The sequence below is a fragment of the Oreochromis aureus genome, linkage group 5 (genome assembly GCF_013358895.1).
Source record: "Oreochromis aureus strain Israel breed Guangdong linkage group 5, ZZ_aureus, whole genome shotgun sequence".
Classification (NCBI taxonomy): Eukaryota; Metazoa; Chordata; class Actinopteri; order Cichliformes; family Cichlidae; genus Oreochromis; species Oreochromis aureus.
The window spans coordinates 27,992,222-28,002,976 of NC_052946.1; the positions used below are offsets into that span (position 1 = coordinate 27,992,222).

General features: G+C 39.5%; 1 protein-coding gene across 1 annotated transcript in view; it reads right to left on the reverse strand.

Moving 5' to 3' along the window:
* grip2b (glutamate receptor interacting protein 2b) overlaps positions 1-8,063 on the reverse strand; it is a 79,437-nt gene extending 71,374 nt beyond the window's left edge. Inside the window, exon 1 of the mRNA XM_039612666.1 lies at positions 7,877-8,063. Coding sequence (XP_039468600.1) covers positions 7,877-8,063 — 187 coding nt within the window. The remainder of the gene's footprint in view (positions 1-7,876) is intronic.
* Between the last annotated feature and the right edge of the window lie 2,692 nt (positions 8,064-10,755).

Sequence of the window (10,755 nt, forward strand, 5' to 3'; positions counted from 1 at the left end):
CTACGCCTTAAGCTTTATATTTTTAACTGGTAAATATGTGGCATTGTGCAAACAGGGATGACAACAAGCAGTGTGTAGTGTTAATATGCAAGAAAGTGTGGACTAAAAGTCAGAGTTACATACAGGGAGGTAAAAATATTTGAGAGCAGTGAGTTTGTGTGGAGGTATAAAAGAGGTGAGCAGTGATTAGAGTGAAACAGCAAGAAAGGACTCCTTCCAGACATCCCACTTCTCCTTCCTCTCTTTTACACTCATATTTTTGTGATACTTCCAAAAAGTCAAAACACTCAACAAGATTAACTTGCTAAATAACTCAAATTATAAACTATCAAAAATCTAACTGAGAAAAACATGCCCAAAATTTGTTGTTTAGGATTACGTGTTAGTTACTGCATTCATGTTTGGTTCAGTTTGTAGAAAGACAGGCACCAAACAATTAGAAAAAAATGTGCAGATATGTTAAATTTCCTCAGGCTTTTTCTAACTTCTGAGTTAATGAAAAGAAAAACTTTATCAAATAGAAATACGAGTGCTTAGGCAATGAGTTATTTACTGAGAGAATCTAAGCTAAATAATAGTGAATAATTAATAAATGAAATATAAAGGGTCCCATATCAGTTTATTGTTACCTCGTATGTATGTTTTTACATACGAGGTTATGTATAGTTGTATATGTTATAGTCCCTTTTCTCAGATCATTTATCTATCTCCTTTTTTCCCTTCCAATCGTCTCATTTTCCTTCTCCTTTCTCCAGCTCTCCAGCTATCTGCCTGAAGGTTATTTTCTTTTCCTGCTGTCTACAGTCATCAAAGCAATGCAGGGAAACACACACACATACAGTAAATACAAGCATATTTGGAATGGTTTTACATACATGCATTCACAAATGCTCTGAATGCACAAAAAACATGGATGAATTTGCTGGCTGAGTGAGGGGGGTAGACACTAATAACTGTAGTTATTGCTCTCTCTCTCTCTCTCTCCCTCATGGCTAGTTAGTTGTGAAGGTTGCACGCCCTGAACAGCGTGACCTAGATTCATCCAAAACAGCTCAACCACACATCTTTACATCAGCAGAGGTTCTGAGTCACATTGCTCAGTCTAGTCTAGCTACAAATCACTCAGCACTCGATGCCAGCAAGACACACAACTGTGCACATTTTGTTCCTAGAACAGTTAACCTGGTGGATTATATAACATGCTAACTTCACCATATATACTTTGAGCTTGCTGCTTTGACATCTCCAGCAATGTTGGAACAATACAGAGCTGTTCCAGGTTTGGTTCCATGACCATAAACTGAAATTGCATGGCTCCTCCTGGTTCTAAGTTTTAGCAACGAATTTCCAAATCTGTCACACTAAGAGGCACACAGGATCCTACAATGTGTAGAGCTTTCAGCATCTCAAGGCAGCTTTCATCTTGCGACTGTGGAGCTTCTTAACTTTTAACTACCTCAGAAAACATCGCCATCTATATATGGCAGATTAGGCCTTCCCTGAATTTTTGCACTCTGTCGTCTCCAGAGACGAAGAGCTGCATAGAGCCCCAGTCAAACCTTGCCAACCCTGCTTTTGGTTACCACTGACACTCCAGTTGTTCTAAACTGCATTGCTCCTCCTCAACATAAAAAAAATAAAAATAAACAAAAAACACTGGGCTCAAACGCCTGCCTTGTTCTGCTCATCATCCACTCCAGTGTTGCCCACCAGTGGTTTCAGCCCTTTTACACATTCTTAAGTAATTGCATACACTTTCAAGTAACAATTTTGTCTTTAGCTCTACATCTATAGAAACTTCATTTGTACTTCTGAAGCTTCATCCATGTACAATACATTTCTAGAAACATGGCTTGAGATTAACCCTCTAATCTTAACTGCAAGATTTTGAAGTCATAACTACTCTGTAATACTGTGCTTGTCACAACACACAAGACTGAATGTTAAGACTTGTTTTCCACTCTATGTTTCATTTTGATGAGCCATTACGTCATGTGTTTTTTTTATGTAAAAATGTTTGTGCCAAAAGTCAGAAGTAGAAACTTTGGTGAAGAACCTTACCCTTGTATTCTGTAACAGATAAGCAAGTCCCATCTTTTTCTATTTGTTTGAAGAAACTCATAAAACCATACCATGAAGTATGGTTGCACACAAGCTGTCAGACAAGGTTGAAGTCACAGGGATAACATGATTGTGTTCTTTTTTCAGAGTAGCTGTTTAGTTGAGCAAGTGCTGTGAGGCTCTAAAAGTTTTGAAACTGGTATGAGTCAGTGTTTTGAAGATTACTTTTGGCACTTTTACAATTATTAGAGAACTCAGAGACTGGATTGACATAAAATAAAAGTCCTGGAGTATAACTGAACTCATACAAACACACACACATAAATGAACACACACTGCTCTGCTGACAGGGCAACATAAAAGTGTAGCAGCTGTCACAAAAAAAGAAAAGTCATTGAGAGTTTTGTTGCGACAGAAAACCGCAATACTGTGTGCCGAGAGACATTAACTTGTGTAGTTATTTGTGCCATATTTACGCTATATTTACATGTTTGTTTACCCCAGAATGAAGTCAATCTACATGAGAAAAGCAAACAGCTAAGTAAACTGCTGTCAACCAACAAGCAGTCATATTAATGTAATTTCATATATATATATAATCATAAGTGAGTCAAGTGGGAGTTTTGATGCAAACAACATAATACACCAGGAGTGCACGATGTTTGTTTGTAGCTGTCTTGTAGTCAGCTTTTATTGGCCTAACCTGTTTAAGCATTCCTTAGCTGCCATGCTATCATTGTTGAGAGCAAAAATCACACTGCATTTGTCAAAGTGTGAAGTTTGATAAGGATTTTCCTTTTTAAACTCCTTCAAAAATATCTCCATTTGTAAACAGGTGACAGCAAATTCTTAACCAAGACAGCTACTGGCTCTTCAGGAACGCCAGTGACTAACAGATAGATCCCAGACTAATTTAACTAAAACACACTAAACTAAGTTGCCTCGTACTGTGCTTAAACTCAACTGTGTGTACTCCCCTGCTGGCCTGAACCCATGTTGCCCTCAATGAACGCATCAGTTTGTCTCAGCACCTCAAGTCTTTCCTTCCTGCTCTCTTTCTCTTTCACGGAAACGTGCTTTTTTAAAAGCACTCATAATCAGTATGAATGACTGTTTGTATTTTACCGCCTAATTGTAGAAGTGATGACACAGTCCTTTCACGTATTTGTTAATTACTTAACAAAGCCAGTTTTACAGATGTACCTGCCACTGAGGAAGCATTTAAGATCTGTGTTGGGACACACACAGCGATCACACTACGTGATCTGTGTCCGAGTCCAGCTGTATTGCAGCAGGCAGCAATCACACTAGTTGAACAAATTGCACTCTTGGGGCGAACACGCTTGGGCATCATAGCCTGAGGGTGTGACATTAAGCTGTGATGGCTAGACAGACACTTAAAAACCATGAGATAACATCATACACACCACAAATCATTTTTTCCTGCCCATATATAACACAAGCAGGCTACGTTACTAAATAGCTACTAGAGGAAGGTTTCCAAAAGGTTTGACCTAAATGTAACCAAATATGGACAAAAGTAAAACACATTTAAAAAAAAACTACATTTAAAAAAAATTGTGCATCAATTTGTGATGAATAGTACAATCTGTTAGTTAGTTTCCCATGCATGAATGAATCCCAACAGGGCATCCCTGTAAGAGCTTTCCTCAAAATTCCTCCAAAAATTAAAAAAAACATGAAGGGAAGATGAACATACACGCTATAGTAAAGAGAGAGAGAGGTGGAGATGGAAGGAGCCAAAATTGTCAAGAATATGACTCATGTAATCTTGCTCCTCCAGACACACACAATCCAGATACTCTTGAGAGCACATTTTATGTTGCACATGGTCAGAGTTTTTCCTCAGCTTGCGTTGCACTCGCTCTCCTCTCCTGGTCTGCTTTTCCCTCCTTCTCTCTCTCACTCTCAATCTGTGGGTTTCAAGTGCAAATGAATCCACACAGGATTATGCATAAGTACTTTGAAGTGGCAAATGATGGCCTCCTGTGGCTCAGTGCAGGAAACACGCAAATTGACAGACACACGTAACATTGACTCTCACACCCGTGTGTGTGCCTGTACACGCATGTACTTTTATAGATGGAATGGTCACTTCATATCCACTCATTCACACATACAATAATAGTATTTGGTTAAGAAAACACATTTATATCTGTATCTAAAGGAGGACAGAGCATGGAAAAATAAACATATATGCAATGGTCAGCTATCTCATCTGCATTCTTGGACAGAAGTACCACATGCTAGTTAATAATTTGAGTTTACGGAAATGGTAGACTCAAATAACTAAGGTTAACTACTTTTGCCAGCATGCCCGTTTGCTTGTGTAATAGAGATGGTCAAGTGTGAAAAGTTCCTGGTTGAAAACCTTTTTATTCTATTAAGGTATTCGTTGTCCTACTATAAAGCCGCTTGTTGCTTGTTTCAAATATATGTTGCCACAAAAAGCAGGGCAGGTAATTGAACATACACCCACCTAAACTTCTAATTTGACCAAAAAGTTAGACTATGGCCTGTAAATGGCCTGTATTTTTGTATAGCGCTTTACTAGTCCCTAAGGACCCCAAAGCGCTTTACACATTCAGTCATCCACCCATTCACACACACATTCACACACTGGTGATGGCAAGCTACATTGTAGCCACAGCCACCCTGGGGCGCACTGGCAGACTAAACGTTAAAGTAATTCCATTTATGCTGGAGAGCATGTTGCTTAATGTTACATGTTTTTGGTGGGGTTTTTTTTTAATAACACAATTTAAAGCTCAGCTATTTGATTTGTCCTGCTGAAATGTACTTTGGGAATCATAATTTCGATATCTAAGGTTTCTTACCATGGTTCTTGGTAAAGGAATAGTTTTTAGTGGTGTAGTGCAAGCTCATAGAATAACCTTCAGGATGCATTGTAAGTTTCGTTATTTTCTCTTTTTCAGTGTAGTTTCAAGATAATGTTGTTTTTGTGTTTGCTATGAGCATCAAATGTATCTGTCTGCTTAACATTTGCTCTTATTTGAAGCCCTGTACCTCCATTTCACTCTCTTTAATTCCAGTTTTCTTTCTCTCTGAGTCTATATCTCCCCCTGCTGTGCATCTCAATTCTATCACTCTAATAGCTCCCTACGCTGCAGGACACAAATGAGGACAGATGGAGACTAAAAATCTGTCTAAGAGCAACACCAGAGATGGAAAATGGAGAAAATAGGAACACAGAAGATTAATACAGGAGTAGAGAAAGCAAGACGGCAAGAGGTAGCAATTTGAAAAATGGGAAGAAGCTTGTGATGGAGAGAAAAAAGATATGACAAAAATAATAAAATGTCACAAAAACATGGAAAATGTTAAGATATATATTGTAATGCCTTAAAGTATATTTTTTTGCACCACTTTCAATGAAATTTTAGAAATCACTTTACTGACTTATCACTTCATTTGCAGTTCATGATGTTTTCTCCTTCTTGACTTCCTCATCTGTTTTGTGCACTACCAATAAGCGTGGTTAAAAAGGAAGCCCCATGTATAAAAAAAATTCCCCACTTGCCCCCGCGCACGGTCTTTATCCTTCAAATTCGGGTCCTCTACCAGAGGCCTGGAAGCTTGAGGGTTTTGCAAAGTACCTCTGCTGTTCTTAGGAATGCTGTCTTCTGAACAAAGATCTAAAAATGTTATCCAGAATGCTCCGATTACCACTGGGACCACTGTTGCCTTCATCCTCTTCACATCTTCTTTAGCTCCTCTCTCAGCCTCTGTATTTCTCAAGCTTCTCATGTTCTTCCTTCCTGATGTTGCTATCAATTGGTATAGCTACACCTATCGCTACATCCATCTTCCTTTGCTTGCCCACCACTACTATGTCCAGTTGGTTAGCCATCACCAGGCTTTCTGTCTGTATCTGGAAGTCCCACAGGATTTTAGCTTGGTCATATTCAGTGTTGGGTAAGTTACTTTAAATTAGTAACTTAGTTACATTACTAGTTACTTCTCTAAAAAAGTAACTCAGTTACTTCAAGTTACTCGTTACTTTCAAAGTAACTAGTTACTAGGGAAAGTAACTTTGGTTTTACTCAGAATTCTCTTGTTAATGTGTTGCTTCCGTAACTGGATACCCAGCCAGACTGCCAGTCTTCTAGCTTGCTTACTTGCCACAAGTGCACTGTGCCACCTACCAACAGAAAGGAAAAATAATGTGCACATTTCCACGAGAGAAATCACGCCTGGACCGTCGTTGACCGCCGCATGATTCTAGCCTGCTTTTACATCCAACACAAAAACTGCAGTCGTGGTGCTTTTGATTGTACTCAGAACTTGGAAATTCTGTCTTCTGAATAGGAAGATGTAGGTAACACCAGACTGCAGATGAGCTGCATACAGAGCTGGACTGGGACAAAAAAATCGTCCCGGGCATTTTGACTAGAGACCAGCCCACCATTATAGGAAAAATCATAAAGCCTTTGAATGAAAATAAACGCTGTTGTGACAGTGATGTACACTGTTCTGATGGTATATATGTATCAATCTATCAATTGTTTGTTGTAAGACTCAGATAATTATTTTTTTAAAAGCGAGACATTTTAAATGAGAATAATAAAGAAAAGTATTTTCTTGTCCCCCCCTTTCCCTGTTAATGCCCTACCTGGCCCCCTGCTAGACCCGCCCCTGCACAGTTACCAGCTGTCAGCTACATAGAAAAGGATCCTGGTGTTATTGGTCTCTCAGAAACAGTTCATAACTTCAACTCATTCATGTGGCCTAAAAGGTAAACCTGTTTCTACATCACCTGTTCAGCGCTGATGATTCAGTAAGGACATCTCCTGGTTTCATCTGCATGTTTCCCTCTCACCAGATAACCAAACCGATATCATGACCAGCAGCTTTACAGCTGTGGCTCCAGCAAACATCAGCTGATACTAGAAATTAATATTAAATAAATTCTAATAACAGCTGATCAAGCTTAAACGTGCTGCTGTTGTTTAACGCGACTGGTTTCCTCTTTCTGGCGCAAAGTGGGCGATAAATAAACAAGAGAGAAAAGCCGATCAGCTGATCATTGATCAGTTTCGTGATTGAAGTAGAAACGGGAGAGGGAGAGGAGAGAATGAGAGAAGAATAGTCAGCTGTGCAGCTTCAGCTTTGTGTCTTTTTCATTGTAGCTGAAGTCCGGGACAAACTGTGTTCCTTTTCACCTCAGTACGAAACGCGTAATATTTTCTCTGAATACCAGACGATTCTGTTTTTTACGGGACGGTTGGCAACTCTAATAATTAACCGTATGAACAAAATAAAGTTCAACATCAGTAATAGCACCCACCCAGCTGTATAGAAACTCCGTCATGCTAGCTAGCACGCAGTACGAAAATGTCAGCATACCGAAAATAAACTCCACCTAAACTTGGTTTATATCTGACTCAGATAGACTGCAGGTCATAACTTCTTACCTGAAGTTCAGTTCACCTGACACGCGGACCGGCGGCCGCTTCGGGTCTCTCCTCTTGCCTCCCTTTTCCTTCATCCACCTGCTGGCCTCCACCACTTGCTAATGTTATTGAATCTGTGGAAGCTCCGCGATATCCACCACACGAGCCTATCTAAATCCCAGTAACGAGTAACGCGTTCCTGGTTTTGGCATAATAACTAGTTACCGTGCTCATTACCACAATAATAACGTAGTTACTGTAACGCGTTACTTAATAACGCGTTAGTCCCAACACTGGTCATATTCAACCACCCTAGGGGGCATATCCCATTTTGACCTTGGGACTTCCAGGCCATTCTCTGGACAGATGCTCCTCAGTACGATGCCAGACACTGGTGGTTGCAACTTTTCTAGCGGCCTCTTCATGGTTTTCCATTGCCTGTAGGATTCCCACGTAGCTGTCATCGAAGTCTGCAATGTTGCCTTCTAGTAGTCCAATACCCTCAATCCTGACTACCTTCCCTCTCTTTGTTACCATCCGACTATACTTCCCTAGTTCAAATGACATTCTAACGTCACTGCTGTAGATCCTAGTGGTGTGAATCAGTGAATCAATGTCTCATTCACTCCTGGCATACAGCTTGATGTCATCCATGTATAGTAGTTGGCTGATGATTGCTCCATTTCATAGTCAGTATACATAGCCAGTCTTGTTAATGATCTGACTGAGGGGATTCAGGTCTATGTAGAACAGCAGTGGGGACAGAGCATCTCCTTGGCAAATCCCCCAATTGATGAGGACTTTTGCAACTGGCTTAAAGGTGGTTCACCACATTCCTACTGAATTCCTGGTCAAGGCTCTTAGGGTCCTGTTGATCTTGTACAGTTCTAGGCATTCCAGGATCCATGTGTGTTGCATTGAGTTGTAGGCTTTCTTGTAGTCAATCCAGGTGTTGCACAGGTTGGTCAGTCTGGTCTTACAGTCTCAAGCAACTGTTCTATCTACCAGTAGATGGTGTCCAGTGTTTCTGTCTATTCCTTTCTGTGTCCCAACTTATGTATTGAACAATGTACCTGTTCATCTTAGCTGCTATGATTCCTGACAGGCAGGTTATTGGTCAGTAGTTCGATGGGACCAGTCCCTTCTGGGGATCGTTGGTGATCTGGACTGTCTGGCCTTCAGTTAGCCATTTTGGGTGTGTCTCATCCATTAGCAACTGGTTCACCAGCTGGAAACCTGCAGTCAGCTGAGACTGAAGAAGTCACTTAGATGAGTGACGAAACATTTCTCCCACTTAAAACGCTACGTCCAGATAAACAGAATCAACCTTTTGGGATTTACTTACCTGGATGAGTGAGCATGCATCAAGAGATTTATCGAGTAATTAGTTTGATTAGATTTAAAAAATTCTCTACACAAATTCTTTGCTTCGATGTATAATGCACATCTCTGTAGTGCAATGATGTGTGAAATGGTGTAAATGCGAGAATTTCACCTGGATTTGCAACTAACAGACCTGCAACACAAACGTATTCACAAGCGGCCTATGAATAAAAATTTTGAAAAAATTAAGCCCATGCAGCCCCCAGTTTTAAACAAAAATATTGATAACACAACGGCAACAGTGATGATGATGCTGGCACAGTTAAACACAGATGTGAAGAAAAGCTAACTTTTTAGCTCCTCCATCCACTGCTGTTTCTTTTACACAGCAAAAAAATCTGCAGGAAGCCTCCAGAAGTTGTATTAAAATATGCAGATAACGTGTTAACCTAGGCTGATACCAAGTTTAAATTATACTACTTACTGAAGGCTGACAGCAGCCGTCCAATTTTGCATGGAAGCAATACCTGCAGCAAACAGGGGTGAGTCTAAAGGGGGACATCAGGTGTATTAGACCATATTAACTTCAAGACTTTCATACTATTTTTCAGATTAAAAGTGAGATGATATAAACTATTTTATGAATTAAGTTGCATTAATATTTAAAAATATAAAAATTAAAGCTTTTTTCACAAGCCAGTAAAAATGTACATGGGCCATTAAACTGACCTGAGGGTTGTTAAGTTGGACACTGCATTATTATTAATATTAATTCATGTCTGCACCATCATAACATCTGTTTTTAGCAGCACAAAAACTTACCTCCTATTAATGTAAGAAAGCTTTCCAAGAAGACAAAAAGATCTTTTTTTATGCTTTAGTTTAGATTGCGTATATATCTTATTTTATTTGACTTTGACCTTTGACTGTATTAGATATTATTTATATATTTTTTGTGTTTAAGAAATTGTTTTCTTTAAAAATGTAATTTCAATATGGGATGTACATACAATCAGAGGGTTTAGTTTGGGGTTATTTTGACAGATTTTGTATGAAACAGACAGAGGCAGACCTGGTTGATGCTGTCCCTCAACCTCCAAGATTCAGACCAAAAAGAACTTCCAATGTTCAACCTCCACTCATTGCTGCACAATAATCAGGTGAAATCTTCTCAAATTTATTTGACGACAACGTCCTAAAACACTTGTGTGCAAACACAAATGTCCAGTGTCTTCGGGACATTCCAGTAACCAATTGCTTTATTATTCACAAAAAAATTGGTTATCAGCAGGCAGCAGAAAGACAAGACTCGCCAGGCCTTCCAGGAGGAGCTCAACGCACACCTCCTAGGTGTTCATTTTGTGCCAGGCCTGAGTCCATAAGTCAAGGACACTTTCCTGTCCCCACAAGCACAGAAGATGAGAGAAAAAAGGAATAGAGCAAGCATGGGAGGAAGGAGTACACTGTCTGCAAGAGAAGCACTCCTTAAAAGTGCCAGCAGTGCAATGTAGGCCTCTGCCTACAACTTGAAAGGAACTGCTTTCTGGTGTACCACTAGGGGCCAAAAACGCCTGGTCTTATTTAGAAAAAGAGACCCCCAAAAGCAAATTATTGGGACAGAGTTTGTATACTCGGTGTTGTTAAGTGTTTTATAGTTCAAACTTAAAATTGTAATTCTAAAGCTTTTTTTAATGTACATTTTGAATGCCTTATTTATTAAAAACCTGTCAAATTTCAATTTTGTTTGTTGTATTTTTCTGTTATTAATCCCCAATTACACACTTATAGTATACAGAAAGGCAAAACAACTACCAGATGTTGAAAGAAGTAGTCCTGAAAAAAGGGGCCAAAGCACATACTCGCAGCATACTTTATGAGACTTCTACAGCTAAAACAACAAAATAATTCCAGGCGGCATGCTTAAGATTATAGGGGT